General features: G+C 43.1%; 3 protein-coding genes across 3 annotated transcripts in view; all 3 read left to right on the top strand.

Moving 5' to 3' along the window:
* Positions 1-3,059, top strand: part of LOC128300270 (probable G-protein coupled receptor CG31760) — a 62,364-nt gene extending 59,305 nt beyond the window's left edge. Inside the window, exons 8-11 of the mRNA XM_053036281.1 lie at positions 490-698; positions 936-1,185; positions 1,465-1,745; positions 2,974-3,059. Of these exons, the coding sequence (XP_052892241.1) occupies positions 490-698; positions 936-1,185; positions 1,465-1,745; positions 2,974-3,034 (801 nt within the window). The 3' untranslated portion in view covers positions 3,035-3,059. The remainder of the gene's footprint in view (positions 1-489; positions 699-935; positions 1,186-1,464; positions 1,746-2,973) is intronic.
* On the top strand, positions 3,041-11,747 carry LOC128300277 (uncharacterized). The gene is made up of 4 exons (XM_053036290.1): positions 3,041-3,711; positions 3,817-4,693; positions 10,299-10,407; positions 10,469-11,747. The coding sequence occupies exons 1-2, from the start codon at positions 3,377-3,379 to the stop codon at positions 3,905-3,907; spliced, it is 426 nt and encodes a 141-aa protein (XP_052892250.1). The 5' UTR covers positions 3,041-3,376; the 3' UTR covers positions 3,908-4,693; positions 10,299-10,407; positions 10,469-11,747.
* Positions 11,748-16,078: 4,331 nt separating this feature from the next.
* LOC128300276 (uncharacterized) lies at positions 16,079-16,962 on the top strand. Its single transcript, XM_053036289.1, has 3 exons — positions 16,079-16,216; positions 16,347-16,529; positions 16,594-16,962. Exons 1-3 carry the CDS (start codon positions 16,168-16,170, stop codon positions 16,809-16,811), a joined length of 450 nt encoding a protein of 149 aa, XP_052892249.1. The 5' UTR covers positions 16,079-16,167; the 3' UTR covers positions 16,812-16,962.
* The last annotated feature ends 4 nt before the right edge of the window (positions 16,963-16,966 follow it).

The following is a 16,966-nucleotide window of genomic DNA, read 5'->3' as shown; positions in this document are numbered from 1 at the left end:
AAGAGAGAGAGTGAGAGCTTTCTAGATAAAACTATTAGCGAAAATGATGACGCTCGGCATTTATGGCTTGAGTGATGTATGATCTAATACCGTACCAGAAGACATAAATAATTCGTTGTAAAAATACACCAGTTTTTGGACGGCTCCCCGTGTGTGATTGTGACTTATAATTAATCTTATCATTGCCAAATACGCACAACAAGCTAATCAAAAATCGTGATGTTGTCTTATTAAATATACGTCACATGGAATAAAGGTGATGAAGGCGCCTACAACGCCATCAAGTTTCATCAGCTCATAATATAAAACTTTTAGGTTATCCCACCTAGTTCATGTTGTAGAATACGGCGCGAAAGCGAAACTGATTTTGTGTTTCACCATATCTCTCTACCAGAAACCAATATTGTTAATTGTTATTCCGTATTGTAAACGTCTAGATGCTAACGTTTATTTCTGCTAAATTGGCTGCTTGTGTGCCTTCATTTCCAGATCGAGGACCAGTACGGGTTGATATTCAAGCAGTGTTCGTACAACTGGTGGGACCACAGTTTGGCCATCGGCGAGGTACTGTTTCTTGCCTGGGGAATACGCGTCTGCTACAACGTGCGCAATGCCGAATCGCTTTACAACGAGGCAAAGCTCATCTCCTACGCCATCTACAACATTGCCCTGGTCAACACGACCATGGTAGCGTTCCAGTGAGTATCGATTATCGTTCTTCCATCGCACGGTGCTTGGCCGAGTTTTAATGCCATTTTTGCTGGCCCTGTTAAGAAGCGAGTTTAAGCGTCTGCAATGGCCTTCCTTGGCCGGTGATGGTGTGTGCTGCTGTGGACAAAAACTCTTAACTTCTCAACCCCATTAGTGGATGGTTTTTAGCTGAAAAATTAATCCTACGCTTCCTATACGTTTGCTTTTCAACCGCTTGCTTTCAGCCTGTTCATTTTCCCCCAGGCAGGGCCGGATATTAAATACCTGCTCGGATTCATACGAACGCAGCTTTCCACCTCGGTCACGATAGCGCTCGTGTTCGGGCCGAAAGTTTTGCGTATCCTGCGCGGCCAGGGTGACCAGTGGGATCAGCGGGCACGGAAGCGTGGCATCACGGCGTCCTTCTCGCTCAACGGCATCGGTCTGGTGCCGGAGGAAACGGCCGACCTATATCAGGAGAACGAAGAGCTGAAGGTAAGCAGACAGGAGTGAAATTGTGATAGCTGACCGCACTACCGGTGTGTGCGTCCACAGTGGCAGCTGATTTTTCAATTTTCCCTTCGTGGCATTTGCATTCGACACTTCACTTAACCGGTTTCTATGCATATTGTTTTTTTTTTCCTTGTCGTTTTCTCCGTTCCTACATGTTTTATAAAAAACCCCTGCTGAACAAACTCGTTCTCACACAATGGCACCGTACTGATTGCGGCCGGCACACTCCGTGTACGTGGGCCTTTTTTTCTTCTCCCAAAGGAAGAAATTCAGAAACTCGCTGCTCAAATTGAATTCATGAAAATTGTTCACATGGAAATGAACAATCGCCATCTGAAGCCGAAACCGGGCGGCTACTTTACCATGAAAAGCCCACTCGGCAAATCGTTCGGTGGTGGCGGTACGGGTGGCGGTGGCAGTGGCAGCGGTTCTCACCGGCACAAACACACCAAGGATGACTCGGTGAAGGAGCACAGCGGCGTCACGGAGGATGGACACAGCGGTACCAACAGTTGCTACTCGGGCACGGCCAACTCCATCGGGTGAGTTTTAGGTATCACGCCTCTCTTGTTCTCTTCCTCTCCGACTCTCTCTCTCTCTCTCTCTCTCTCTCTCTCTCTCTCTCTATCGTCAGCACGTCACGAGCATAACTGAGAAACTGATCTCCAATTCAAAACCAAAGCAAAATCCAGAATTGCTACAAAATCGACCTCAAAAACACAAAACTTTGTAACATTTTTTGTTTTTTTTGTGTTCCTCTGTACCCTGCTGTTACCTCGGTGGTTTGTGGTTAGAAAATGTTTGGTCTATTGCAAGGAATTCTGTTTGTGTACGATGATGGTGTTTATTGGGGGGAAAAATTGTTTGGAATTGCCCGAGGGATATTTGTGTACTTAAGTGGAATGAGAATCGACGATGATTTATGTCTTAAAGTGAGTTTTTATTGATTCGATCGGATAAGTTGCAATGGAATAAGATTAATGGTGAAACATTGGTGGTAAAATATTACTGAACACCGAATCGATTGATTGGTTGTAACATTTTTACCTGTGTACCGGTAGGCGCAGCGTAAAATATGAATATTGTGCTCATCTAACTCACTTCTTTATAATAACTCATAAAACTTCCACAATAAATACATACGATAAACCAATACCTTGTTGTTTCGTTCATAATGCATGCATTTGTTATGAGAAGATAAGGAAGATAACATTAGAAAAATCAAAAGTACGCAGCCAATTACCTAGTGAAAGGTACCAGGCGTCTCCATTCAATCGTTGAAGGTGAAAATCAAATAACTAGCTTATTAATAATGCATGAATAGTGAAATTTAAATTTTCACTGATTTACTAGCACAATCTACACGCATTTGTTAAAAAAGGCATCGAATAATCGAAATAATATCATTTTTTTAAGCAAATTGTTATCTTTAGCAATTAAATTAATTTTAAATCTTCATGACGGTATCTACAATTTAAACTACTCACATCTGGTATCAAATTGGTAAAACTGGTATACGGTTAATCTGTAATCAGTGTGTTAAGTTACAACTACAACGTATTCATGGGCATGAGCCTGATTGCAGTTACCATGCGGTGCAATTTGATGAAACGATTTCCTCTGCAGTACCTGACCGTCCGATTAGACGCTTGCCTTTGAAGTTGCTACCCATACTCGTTACCAACTCTAACGAACACGCCGCACTCGAGTTTGTTCCTTGCTTTATTCACTAAATTTTCTCGCCCATTTTCTTCTGCCTCCCATTTGTAGCTTTACATCGCAACCGACCACCGCGGCAAACAACAGCAGCGGAATGACCGAGAAGGTATGACAAGGCACCCGAGATGGACACACGACAACGGAAGATACCGACACGAGCCCACACCATTCATCGTCCAATTCTGCCACGTACACGGCAACGGACAGTACGAACCATCCCAGCGTTAGCTACAACATCAACTACAGCGTCAACCAACCGCACCGGGTGAAACTTTCCATTGCCGCCAGTGCAAAAAATGCCATTCCGGACTCCGGTATCCATCTGAGCAACAACAACAATGTCAGCTACAACAACGGCAGCAGTCATGGCGGTAACAACGTAAATAGCCATTCTTACACCTCCGTCAGCCACGCTACCGGCGGTGGTCATCCGTGCAGTGGTGATCCTGTTCGCATGATTGCTGCTGCCGATGCCACTAGCAACGATCACGATAACTGCAATAATAATCAAAGCAAGCCATCGGTGCAAGGCGCGTCTCCGATCGTGGTAGGGAAGGCACCGGAGGAGCATAATCGACTGAACAACAACCACATCGTGCCACGGATCGGGGATGGTGCCGGGTCCTCACCGGTGCCATCCTCGCTGCCGTCGCCAACGGTTTCGACCCGTAGTTCCGTTCCGCGCACGGATGACGTCTCTATCGGGCCCGATTGCACTGCGACCATCGATACGACCGATACCACCAGCACGCACACCACCAGCGACACCGTCGATCAACGTTTACCCGTGTACGTATGAGATTGCGATTGTGGCACGCTGAAGCACCGCTACTGACACGAGATAACTTGTTGTCCTTTGGTATTGTAACTCCCTCCCACTGTTGTCGCGGACAGGCTGAATGATGTGCGGACGTACCCTCCAGAGCGGCAGAACATAAATCCTTCCGCAACACGGCGACAACCGGCAGCAGCAGTGCGACATTAAATATGGCCGCAGTATGACCCAAGCGCATGGCACATGAAACTTGTCGAAGGGAAGCAGGAGAATGGAGGACACCTCCCAAAAAACGATCTCAAGCACGTGATAATGAAGAGAAACAAGTGACACGATGTCGAGCGAATTACATTACCAACCATCCAGAGCCAATGGTTGCGAGTTCGCTCGCATTTATCCCACTTTTTTCTCGTCCGCTACCATTTCGGAACCGGCCACCACCATTATGCGTTGTTTTCCTGACGATGCGTGTGTGTGTGTGGGTATGTGTTTGGTGAGTTTTTTTGTGTATGTGTGCCGGGTTTGTTATTACTGCCAACAGCCGTCTGTTATGCTTGTTATCTTGTCCTGACTGACGAGGGGCCGGACCACAATTTCTCATGTTCCAAACGCGTGGCCATGTTTTATGCTTAAGTTTGACGCTTTCGCCCCCATCCAGGGCAACCGCAACGCAAAGCAACACACAAAAAAGCACGGGGCAAACACTCTCGGCTAAACAAAGGGCATGTTGTTGTAGCCGCTAACCAGCGGGATGAAGTGTTTTTCCCGCATCCTCAACGCCGTACAGTTGTTTATTTTGTGCACTGTAGTTTGCGGATGCAAATAGAAGAGAGGGAGAGATGAACCATCCCATACGACACGCGAGGACGATGATTTATGCTGGTTGAAACAACGGCGGTGGCGATCCTTTGGTTGATAGGATGATTTGTCTGAAGAGTGCCGCTCAAAATAGTGGATGCAGAGAACGAAGCCAACAGACGCACGACCTCTCGAAGGGTAAGTAATTGCAATGAAGATTCTAAGCAATGTTAGACATAAAACGTTGGCTAACGCCCATGATGCATCTGTCGCATCATAACTGTTTTAAATTGAACTAATAAAAACTCCCTCTATCTGTATCCCCTTGTCTAATAAATCAAAATATTTTGCTATACATACTCATTGTTATGTGCTTGAAAGTTGAGGAACTTTAGAAAGTAGAGATTGAATATTAAACAAAACACAGAGTATCGTCTAAAACCATATTTGTTTAAATATTTGAATTGCTTTTCAGAAACTATAAAACAACAATAGTTATTACCTTTTTTTTAAATAGTTTTGAAAACATATTCCAATTTCGAACACTAGACACTTGTATTGTATAATTTGTTTATGACAACTCTCGAAGAAATTTCTGTCAAAGTTGGATGTTGCAAGAAGGAACACTGTTGTAAACCCGCCAAGTCCCTCGGTAGTCAAACACGCGCCAATGGATGAACAATTTAAATAATTACCCACAGCACGCCTCGGCACGCTGCTTTCTAGCTCAACCGTGCTAAACCGGGTAAGGTTGAGCAAACACCGTCCCTCAAATGATATGCACAAGCGGGAGGTAACACTCACATAAAAAAAGAGGCAACAACCTACTTGTTGTACAAAAAAAGGGCAAAGAGATCCAAAGTGGGTGACGAAACCTCCAAATGGACCGGAAACTTGACCAAGACAAACCCGGACGTTAGAGTCCCGGCGTGAGATTAAAGGATTTTGCAGTACACGACGGCAGTGCCTGCAATCGGTCTGGATGTATGTGCGTGCTCACTGTGCTGTGATGCTGATGGGAAATTACAGACACGTTACGGTTGAATTTATGTGTCCTCGGTTCACTAACGGGTTACGGGGACGGACCCTGGGACCCTGGGCAAACTGCAATGCACACGAGGCGACTGTTCCCGTTGTATAACCACTTGTCAGATGCACAAATAGATTAGTGCAGTCGAAACAGGATAGGATGCTGACCCTGGTTCAAAGGGGAAGATCTATTTTTGTCAGGAAATAAAAAGATCATCCATGTGTGTATGTGTTATGAGTGCGGAAAAATAAAGTGCTCATAGTAGATAATGAAGCTTTAAATTAAAGACTACCGTTGATTATCCAGACATCCGTATATGGAAACTTTTGAATATTGTTACTGTCAGTACCAAGTAACAGAACGCAGCTAAATTAAGGGTGTATCGCACTATCTATCTATCTGGAATTATGTAATATAGTTAAAAGTATAGTATACTTAAACTCATTTATTGCATACCCTCAGACGGTGTTAATTTAGCTAATATGGTTAAAATTACTATTAGTCAAAATCAATTTCAAAAGTATATTTTCATGTTCCTTTACAATATATTTACACCAATATCGTACAAGAAACATGCGTTTTATTTTGCTATCACACTTTTATTATTATCAACTCACCAGCCCAAAACCGTTAACAATGAATGATTTAATCAAAAACTCCCTACAAATCATCGCGAACTGTTGATGTATCGCTTTTTGTTGCCTTTATTTCAATCAATCAACTCCCAAAATAAAAAAAAAACCGTCAACCTAAATGGCCACTGGCCTGGCTCTGGCTTTGGCTCGTAAACTCTGTTGATGTTTTTACTGTGCATCGTAGCACGATAAATTTATATGACTGCTGCGAAATAAAACCGAGACCCGCCTGTTTTGTGTACATCGATTGGCGCATTCGTTGTACGGCGGCCGGGTGAATTGATTCCGAAACACATCAAACGCATTTGCTGACGAAAGGCGGGCACGATTATTTAGTGTCACTGATTTGCTGTTGAGTTACAGATAAGAATGTTGTAGCTAGGGAGCGATGAAAAACGGTAAGAGCGATCGGTTGGTTGCAGTGTTGCGTTATAAGCGATAAAAATTATGTCATACAAATATGATACGCTTACGTCCCAGTATCTGTTCCAGTTTCAGCAAAATAGTATACAGTTTCAACAGCGGTGAAACTCAATTGTTGCTAAACAACTTTCCTCAACAGCTGCAATCAAATCGCAATTTAAATAATTACAATTCCAATGTACCACAAACCACGTGTACGACCATCCACCGACGATGCGGAAATGGCTTCCCATGGGACACTCCCGGGTTTCAGTCCCCCCCCCCCCCCTCAAAAAAAAAAGGAATACCCGGGACGAAGGCACAACTTCCTGCAGGGAATCGAGTGGTTCTGTTTTGGTAAAATTGTTACTTCAACGCTTCAGACTCATTGTCACCCCCGGTTGGCTCGGGTTGGGTTGGGCCTCGAGTTGGCCGTTTGTTTGACGCACAAAATGCTCTTTTCTCGTCCAGTAAACACTCACAGACTTTTTCCCCAGTTGCCTTCCACACCCTGACCTTACTGATTAGTTGCAAACTAGTTATGTTGTTCGTCCGAGTGTGGGTGTGTGTGTGTGTTTGTTTTTCTCCCCCCCCCCCTTCCCCCCGTTCCCCAGTTCAACACAGCCAGAAACTCATGCTGCCATGTTTTACATGATGCTTCTCCTTGCTTTTTCCTTCGGGCAGCTGGAAAATGCTAACAAGTGTTACGGAATTATGGTCGAGGTTCGTCACCCGCACGGCAAAGCTCGCTCGCTCAACAAAGTACTCGACACAGCACACAAACGCAACCCTTTTTTGTCCACCCAGGAGAAGGCGAGGGTCGGTAAATGAATCAAAAGTGAACAGCACAACACACCGTATGCCTAGAACCGTTGCTCTTCTTTTGTGGCATCCATTTCCTGCTGAGAGAGAATCAGTTTCCCGAGGTTCCCGGAAACCAACACACACACACACATACACACCGGGGACACAGGTGCAGTAGCGTGTGCGACGGTGGGCAAAAAACGAGAAAACTTTCCCATCAACGTGAGTATCATCATCAATCAAACTAATTAAAATTTAAATTACCAACAACCCAACACACGCGTTGTCCACATCGGAGTGTCGGCATCGCACTTTCCGCAACCACTACCATACTGCTGTGCTGTGTTGTGCTTAGGATGCGGTTCTACCTTACGTTGAACCTAGAATCGAACCACCCGGTCTTATCTAGTAACCGTTTGACCTTTTTTTTGCAAATGGGCCATACCCCGTGCGACATCCTTGCACCGTCGCCATTTGTGAACCACCGATTGGGTGTCACGGGAGTCGAGGATTATCGTAGTGACAGTATGCCGTGTAGAAATTTATAATCCCAGGGTGGATCTCCCGATTCTCCCGGATCTTCCGATATCGAACGCAATCGAGCCAAACTGAAACTGGTGATCCAGGCGGCATGGGGCATCGTGATGAATTTGCCGGGAATGTAGTGGATAAAATAGCAATAAAAACAGCTCCTATCACTTCGCCACAAAATCCAGTAACGATGGAGCTACTTACTGTGCAGCACGTACTTAATAACGCTGAAGCAGCACTCTCGTACCGTTGGGGATCGGATAAAAAAATGTGCCCTACACTGTCGATGCAACATCATCACAATCACGTAAGGCTTCAGCGAAGGTTTTTGAACCATGACGAGTCCCTCATGAATTCCACGCATGTGGAATACTCCGTTCAATCCGGAAAAGGATTACTAGGCGGGCAGGATTGCGAGGCACGGTTGTCATATCTGACATTCCGCTCTTAATAAAGAGATGAGTGATTTCATTGCAGCGAGCTGCATACATTCTTTTTTCTCGATTTCGATTCCAGACATTTTATTTCCTCCTAGCCACAGATGCGCAACACGTGGTTGTAACATTTCATCGAAAATAATCTCGAAAACGTTGAAGGTGAACTTTGCATAATGCTGATGTATGTCAGTGATGCAGCACGAGCGTGCAACACTGAATCGAACAGATGAGGTGGAGTATTTTGGACCAAGTTATTTTAAATACACTCCAAGTAAGGTCAAATTTTAATAAGCTTTAACACACACACAAGCTGTTTTATAAATTGCAACTTTAAATTAAATTTCCAGCAAATCTTTTCTCTAATGCAACACAAGATACAGGCCTCAAATGGTTCTACAGCCGATGGAATATGTAAAATAAGGTTAAATGAAATAGTCATCCAACCAAGAGAAAATTAACCCACATCACAATCAGTTTGTCCATTTCGTTCAAGATACATGCAGGAACTAAGTAAGTTCACAGGGCAAGGTCTACAAATTTGCCCCAAAATGAATTGGAAGATTGGAATTTACCTCAAAATTGGTGTAATTTATGTACTATAGAGCTGCTCATTCAAGCGGTAAGCCCGAAGCTCCCATAATCATCCACGACTGTCTATCAGACCTGATTCCAAAGCACTCAAAAATCATACCTTCCTGGAAACAAAGCTCGTATGGTGCGGCATAGTTTCATACTGCCTTTGGAAGTGGACTAAGTTTTTCATTAAATTCCACTCATGCGTGTATCCGTAGCCCGGCCAAACCTGTTTATGCCTTTCCGCTTCAACAAAATCAAAGCCACTTCCATCCCGGGCCCGAGGTGATTTTTGGGGCGTACCGTCTCCGATACGCTAAATCCGGAAATCATTCCGATGGTCTTTGAAGCGCGTACATTTCTCGGGCGTTTTTTTTTTTGCTTTGCTCCTTTCACCACGGACTTCATTGAGTGCCTGAAGCTCGGTGCTGTCCAATTTGGTTCAAATTCCCTGGTAAAGCTGTAATCGGATTAAAAGGTTACTCGCCGAACCGCTCGGTTTCGATGGTGCTCCCGTGAATAACGGGTTGTTTGGGGCTGAGCCGTGCTTATAGCAACATTCCAGCTACTGCTCAGATTGGTATTAGATGTGGCCTCGAGAACCAATTAGAAGGTTTTTCGTTTTTTTTGCAAACGATGGGTTTTGCTGATTCTTTTCCGTGCTTAGCGAAAAAAATGCTCATCTTAAGTTTAAACTTATTTACACGATTAGGCATGGCGGGACTCTAGCGCGTTGAGCACTAGCCTTTGGCACAGGCGTTTATATGGCGCACGCAATCATTAAAACTAATCGTCTTGTTTTAATGGATATCGTTAGGGCGTCAAATGCACAGCAATTGATCTTCTGAAGGATGTTTCGGTCACTATTTGTATTGGGGTATACAGACAACTAAAGTCAGTCCAACATTTTATGGTTTTCTTTTAATGAAAAGCTAATCATTTAGCACGTAATGTTTAAAGTCCAAAACAAAACATGCTGATCTTGGTACTTATTCTCACAAATAAAACTACAACTGACAATACTAAGACGTGTCTTACGCCTGAACTATATGCGGAACGCAGCCAATCACGCACGCAGTCTAATTAACTGCTTCGTATCGCAAACTGACAGCATCCCGTGTCAAACAGCAGTTATATAGGAACTCGTTTCAGCATTGCTACTAATTAGACCTTAGAGCAACGAGCTACCAACATTTTTAAAGCTTTACAGTGTCCAATTCGTTTTGTTTTTCGAACTTCCCGTTTGGATAAGTTTCTTCCTATTAAATTCACTACAGTCCATGCGTTTGATTTATAACTGGAAAAGTTTACGCAGACGACGTTTGTTTGAACCCGGTCGTATTTAAGTGTTATTGTCATGTTTTTCTCTCATTCTCATCGTCTATTTCCAGATACAGCACATCGTTGGAGACCAAAAGGGGAAAGCAAGCGTAATGCATTCAATGCGAACGACTTATGACGACTTTCATTTCGGTTAGCGAAAACGGGCCTATCCGAAAGGTAATGCAAATGCCGCTTTTTCTTTGCCTTTGTTACACAAGTACATTCCGATTTTCCTCAGTCGCTCAGCAGTCGCGGTGCAGGTGGGTGAAGGAGATTTACCGCCTATCAATCGTCGGGTTTCCAACGGAGGAGTAGTGAAAAAAAACGTCAATATCGTACGTTACTGGGAAGACGATAAATCGCTGTCGAGGCAATTCTATCCATCACCCGCAGCAGAAGAAGCCAAAGGCAATTCATTTCCGTGCGAGCAAATGTGATCCGTTTCGGAATCGAGAGTGTGTGTGTCTGTTCGTTGGAAGATGTCAAACTGGTGGAGACTGTTGACCATTAACTGGTGTGTCTTGTGTCCATCTCGGAAGCTATTTTCGTGAGGTTGATAGGCGAGAGATAGAGAAAACAAATGGTAGAAATAACACACGGAGTCGTAGATGTTTTTGGGGCCGGTTTTCGTAAATATAGTCAGGTTACCGATCAAAAACGCTTACTATCACAAGTGGTAGAATTTCATCCCTACAATCCGCACAGGACATCGAACGGTGACATCGTAACACCGTTCCAATACACCTCAAATCCTAGCGACGGTTGAGTGGCGAGTAACGTGAGTAGTGCGTGCAGGAAAAAATACTGTATAACACTGCATCGTCCTCTATTCGCTTGCTATTAATAGCGGCAGCTCAGAACGCATCTGCCTGGGCGATATCCGATGCAGCCCAGGCAGCGCACTTGCACCGACTTGATAGAGATGATGATGAGATGATGAAAACCAAACAGGAAGCACTATGGTGAAGAGCAAAAACATTCCCCCAGACCCATGCACACACAGAAACACACAGGCCATATCCTTCACGACTGGCAATATTGATTGCGAACGCCACTGGAAACACGTCATAAGCACGAGCTCGGGTTTGGTCCACTTTTTTATCATTTTCCTACTACCCACTGAGTTTGGGTAAAGTTTTGATTTCATTTCAGCCTGCCTCAACGTGCCCGCGTTCGCTCACTGGACATTTATTAATGTGTAGAACAGCACGGAAAAATTTCGCTTGTCCATGTTCACCTGTTGTGTCGGAAAGATATTGCGTTTCTATTGGGTTTCTCGCTACCAAAAAACAGCAGAAAGGCAACACGTTGCCGTGTTTGTCGCTTGTCAATTATTTGAATTTAAACAAAAAAGCGTCCTAGACCTCTCCGGTAGCCCACATAGCACAAGTAATACGCTGAGCTCCGCTAAACGAGCAAAGTTGATAGCGGACATGCTGAAAAAAAAACAATGAAAGTCTGTTTAAAACAAAAGTTCACAGAAAAATCTAACCACATCACATCTCGGTGGTGTAAGCTCTGAGTACATATAAAGTAAACGGGATGTTCTAAATATTAGCAAAAGCAAGTTAGAGCGAAACAAAACTGTGTATTAAACTAATCAAAATCATGCCCCAAAACAAATGTTTTAGTGTGATTGTTAATAGGATAATGAAAATTAAACAAAACAAATAAAAACTCATACAATGGAGGTAGGAATGAAAGCAAAACAAAAGCTAAAACCCCGAATAGCGCACACGTTACATATACAATCGTTCATGTGTTTAGGAAAAATCTATTTAAGAAGCATCTAAGATGTTACTAAGTGACAAAAACAAAGCAGAGAATCGAAGATGTGAGCTAAACTTATCGATAGACTAATATAAAATAACCGAAAAAAAGCTAAAACTAAAGCAAAAAAACACGACATTAAACGATGGAAACCAAACGATCCGCAACACAACAACAAACACACACACACAATGCAGAATGTGTTTACTATTAAGGCAGTTTAGCTAAATGGTAAATGTTTACTTCAACTGTAAAACAGTTTCATCGGGATAAAGAAAACGTCTCTATAAACTCTTATTACCATGTCAGCATGTCGATCTATGGATGCATGGATCGTTTTAAAAAGACAAATTCACAACCGAAAACAAACCCAAAAAATACATACAGAAACATTAAAAAACCAATCGAATGGGTGGGAAAGCAAACAGTATAACAACTGCAACAGTATTATGACAGAACAGCAGAGCGCTCAAGTTATGTTAGATTGTGTGTTTTTCTTTCTTTTTATTTGCTAGTAATTACATTTTTGTTGTTGTTTTTTAATGTTATTTATCATGCCTCGCATACGTGTGGGCAAGTACTTGAGATTTCATTTAGTATAAATTAAATTCCACCTCACTTACTGCTCTTTCTTGTGCTTCTCTTCGGAGCCAGTTGGAAGCCTGCCAGTCCCATTCTTCTCTCGTTCGCCGCCCCGACAAGCCACCGAAGCGTTTCCGAGGACCTTTTGGCTTTTCGGCAACCGACAACAAGGTGTCTAGATTTTGTTTGTGTATGTATGTGTGTGTGTGATTTGTAAAGAATTTGAACAAAAGCGATAAAAAATGCAAAAGGTTTTTGCAAATTTTCCATCACTTTCCCGGCTTCCGTTTTGGTAGCGTCCCCCCTGCAGCCCCAAGGGGGAGCGCGTGAGTACGAAAGTAGATTAATGCTGCAAAACAATGGATTGGCCAGACATTGGACCATTTGCTGGTGCGAGTTCTACCCGTTGCGAATGGCCAGGGGAAAACCGGAGCCACCGTAAATTTCTACCATTTTCCCCTTCCCATCGCTGGTATCCTTTTCTTTCGATATGTGCGTTGGTGGTTGTGTGTGGGTGTGCGCTCTCACGGAGAGCAATTATTGAGTTCCCGTGGTAACGCTTGTGTTTTCTGGAGGAGCCACACATCCCTACCCTGGAGCTGTTATTATTATTTTTAATATTATCGCACAACAACATCATCACGTTCGATGGAGCCATCCATAAACAAGAAAGAGACTGTTTTTGCTTTGCCCGAACCATACCGCCAACCTTCTAGCTGCCTGAGGACCGAAATATGCTTCTCGGCGCGCGGTACTTTTTCGGTACGTGCAATGGTAAAGACGAGTTGGTAAAGTTTCAAAATTCCACCATCCAAAACAAACCCCCTTGTCACTCAAACACCGTTGCGCACGTGGCCCGACGTGATGCCAGTTGGAATGCGAAAAGGAAACTCTTTCAGCGCAGCAGCCAGTGGCCCGCTGGCGACAGCGAAACAAACCAAACAGCGCCACGGATCGGAGCGGGAAAGTCATAGGAAAATTGTTTAATAAAAAAATAACCTCAAAGTGGTGGACGTGTAGAGGCTTTGGCTGGGAAGGAGATGCTTCCCTTCTTTTCTCCGACGGCAGGCACACGGTTTTAGTTGGAGCCTGACTTTGGTTTGTTCTTGCGTTTAATTTAGCAGAATTTATTTTGTGTCAACTTCACGCAACAAAACCCCAGTTGAGAATGACTTGAAACGATAAAGCCGGCTAAAGTAAAATAATATCAAAAAGCGTATAGCGAGCGAAACACTTTCAACCATTCATGAAACTAATACAAACAGAAAGAAGACTAGGATTTAAGGCCCAAAAGAAAGTGCTGAAATACACACAGAGACCCCGATAAACAATACATCTATGTCTTGTATGTGTCGCTAGGTACATTTATGGAGTGTTTTTGCGTTACTGCTCTTCCGTCTACAACACTAAACATAAAACCCTCCGTTTTCGTATAAATGTATGTGTGTCTGATGGCATGGTTCTCTTTTACGGACTGTTTGTTTTAAACCCTACCCGCAGGTGGGAAGTAGTATTATACATGGATATTTATAGCAAAGACGAAGCCAAAACTGTTGCACAATCACCCACAATGGTTATTTTACAGGTGGGACAAAACAAGCTAAACGCAATCGACATGTCTTTTTAAACTACCTAGCTAACAACACTTTACGCTCTTTCGCTCGCTTCGCTCCTATGTCCTTATTCAAGATCCGATTTTTACAAATACTCCCCGTATTGCTCATGGCCATCAAGGAAAACACTATAGCTGCGTGCTACTTTATTTTAGACGAAGACAAGACAAAGAAAAACATGAAAACAAACATTGCGAGAAAAAACAAGGATGTTAGCAGTTAAATACATAACCCTCTTACTCTATATTCGCCGTATAAAGGAATAGTTTATGGATCACTGTTACAAAACCCCCAGAAACAGAACAGAAAATAAAACAAATGATATAAAATCGAACCTAACCGCAAGTGTGTAAACTATATTTGTACAATAAATTCTGATACTGATAAAAATTTAACTGCCGTTTTAATGATTTAAGAAGAGCAACACAGATGTCCCTTACCTTGTAGGAACGGCTGAGAGTGATAAGTATTAGTTTTCTTTTTGTTAACTGCTAGAAGACTATTTAAGTCAGTGGAGGATCAATCCCCTTGGAGGCCCAGGGCGGAGTTTTTAAAGGGAGGCCTATAATTTTGATACGGCATTATCGGTGTTAGGGAGGTGTACTTCAAACATGATTTTCCCTAATTTTCCCGTTGGTCGAGAAAAATTTCTTCGAAAACTACCAGTTTTCGAATGTATAGTACCAGGAGAGCATCCACGGAAGAGGTGGCTCCTGGTACTGCGCCGTAAGGTATGCAATGTGTATACACTAACTTTGCAACCAACTTGCAATGCAATGCGCCGTAAGGTATGCAATGTTTATACACTAACTTTCCATACAAACCAGCTGTTTTCAGATTTCCGATACCAGGAGAGTATGTCTCTCAAGAGGTGACCCTCAGACACTCAGGCACTCAGTCACTCATGAGTGCCAGTCACTCATGAGTGCCGGTCACTCATGAGTGCCGGTCACTCATGAGTACCGGTCACTCATGAGTGCCGGTCACTCATGAGTGTCGGTCACTCATGAGTGACTGAGTGACTGAGTGCCTGAGTGTCTGAGGGTCACCTCTTGAGAGACATGCTCTCCTGGTATCGGAAATCTGAAAACAGCTGGTTTGTATGGAAAGTTAGTGTATAAACATTGCATACCTTACGGCGGAAAATTGGTTGCAAAGTTTGTGTATAAACATTGCATACCTTACGGCGCAGTACCAGGAGCTACCTCTTCCGTGGATGCTCCCCTGGTACTATACATTCGGAAATCCTGGTGCAATTTCATTTATTTTTTTAAGTCGCAAAAATGATATTCTTCTCTGCATTTAATTTATCACATAGAAACAAATGTTTTATATAACCAAGGAAGATATTTTTGATCAATTTTTTACTTTATTAATTAATTCTTTTGCTATAAATTAACTCTGCTGTTAAATTTCAAAAAATCGAACAATCGGCACAAATTTTTTGGGGCCCCCAACACTACGAGGCCCTAGGCTACCGCCCCATCATTTGATCCACCGCTGATTTAAGTGCGAGCTAAATAAAATCGGCAAATCAGTAATCATTGCGTGCAACAGGTTGGTGTGACCTTTTTACTGTCTGCTACTGTATTCACTACTGCAATCGCTTTGTAAACAACAGTTCCACAGCGGGTCGTTCGCATCTGCAATATTGGTCATTAAATTTTTAATGCCTTTTATTTTAATCTGATAAATATCTGCGATGGGCAACTTAGAAATAAAGACGCGTAACAATGATCTTTTTTTATAAAAACACACTTTTTAGTGGACTTCAAAGTCGTATTTTTTAAAATTTGGTTAAATTATTGAAAAAAGAAAATCCTGAAATGTCATTTAAATGACCACTGGCACGCCCACATCATCGACATCATTCCATCAATGTGCGATCGTTTGTTTACAGCAGAATCTCAAATTGTTTTCCCCATTAGTTTAGTTTCATTCTATGTTGTGTGTTCGTTAACCGCCTGCAAAAATGCAAACTGAAATGAAAATTCTGCTTTTTATCCTTAGCATCGGATCGGGTAAGTGTATGGCACCGAGAAACGGAACGGCGTCCCATGGTACTTTCAGGGACGCCTACCAATGGGAGTGGCCCTATGATTACGCACCCACAACAAGTTCTAACAGAACCCGTTTCCTTTGCTATTGCAGCACTTGCTATCCGTTGCTACCAGTGCTCGTCGCAAACGGACCCGAAAGGAATCGATAACTGTGGTGCGTACAAAGCCTTCAACAAGACGCAAAACATTGCCATCGAGTGCAACAGTGACGAGTCGCACATGCCCGGATCCTTCTGCATGAAGGTAGTACACCAAAGTCCGAAGGGATTCATCTGTAAGTGCATTGTTTATTGTATCTGTGTTATGTTTCTTACTAAATAAGCTTTCTCATTGTCTAGGGGATGGTCGATGGCGACAGGTGATTAGACAGTGCGCGTCCGTGTCGGAGACAGGTGTTACCGGTGTATGCAACTGGGGTGTATATGAGAATGGTGTGTACTGGGAAGAATGCTACTGCGTGGAGGATGAATGCAACAGTGCACCGCAGACTAAAACAACATCAATAGCCATTTTGTGCCTTGTTTCGATGCTGTTTGTTGCGAAAATTCTATCGTGAGCCTTTTCACTATCCACAAAACAATCCATCCAGAGGGTGTAGCTTTCACAGCCAAGGAATTATTCCGTCCACATAAGAATATCATGAAACATTCCTTAAGAGGGTGAATCGTAGAATTAGTTTTACAGTTGTGTATCTTTTTTATACAAACCATT

This window comes from Anopheles moucheti, chromosome 3, assembly GCF_943734755.1.
Source record: "Anopheles moucheti chromosome 3, idAnoMoucSN_F20_07, whole genome shotgun sequence".
Taxonomy (NCBI): domain Eukaryota; kingdom Metazoa; phylum Arthropoda; class Insecta; order Diptera; family Culicidae; genus Anopheles; species Anopheles moucheti.
Note: the sequence above shows the minus strand (reverse complement) of the source record. Positions and strands in the feature narration are given on the sequence as shown.

Bases quoted from the DNA above. Each gene is read 5' to 3' on its own strand.
- LOC128300276 (XM_053036289.1), top strand. From the start codon at position 16,168: ATGCAAACTGAAATGAAAATTCTGCTTTTTATCCTTAGCATCGGATCG. The intron at 16,217-16,346 runs GTAAGTGTATGG...TTGCTATTGCAG, and splicing joins TATCCTTAGCATCGGATCGG to CACTTGCTATCCGTTGCTAC. The intron at 16,530-16,593 runs GTAAGTGCATTG...CTCATTGTCTAG, and splicing joins AAGTCCGAAGGGATTCATCT to GGGATGGTCGATGGCGACAG.
- LOC128300277 (XM_053036290.1), top strand. From the start codon at position 3,377: ATGATTGCTGCTGCCGATGCCACTAGCAACGATCACGATAACTGCAAT. The intron at 3,712-3,816 runs GTACGTATGAGA...TGTCGCGGACAG, and splicing joins GTCGATCAACGTTTACCCGT to GCTGAATGATGTGCGGACGT.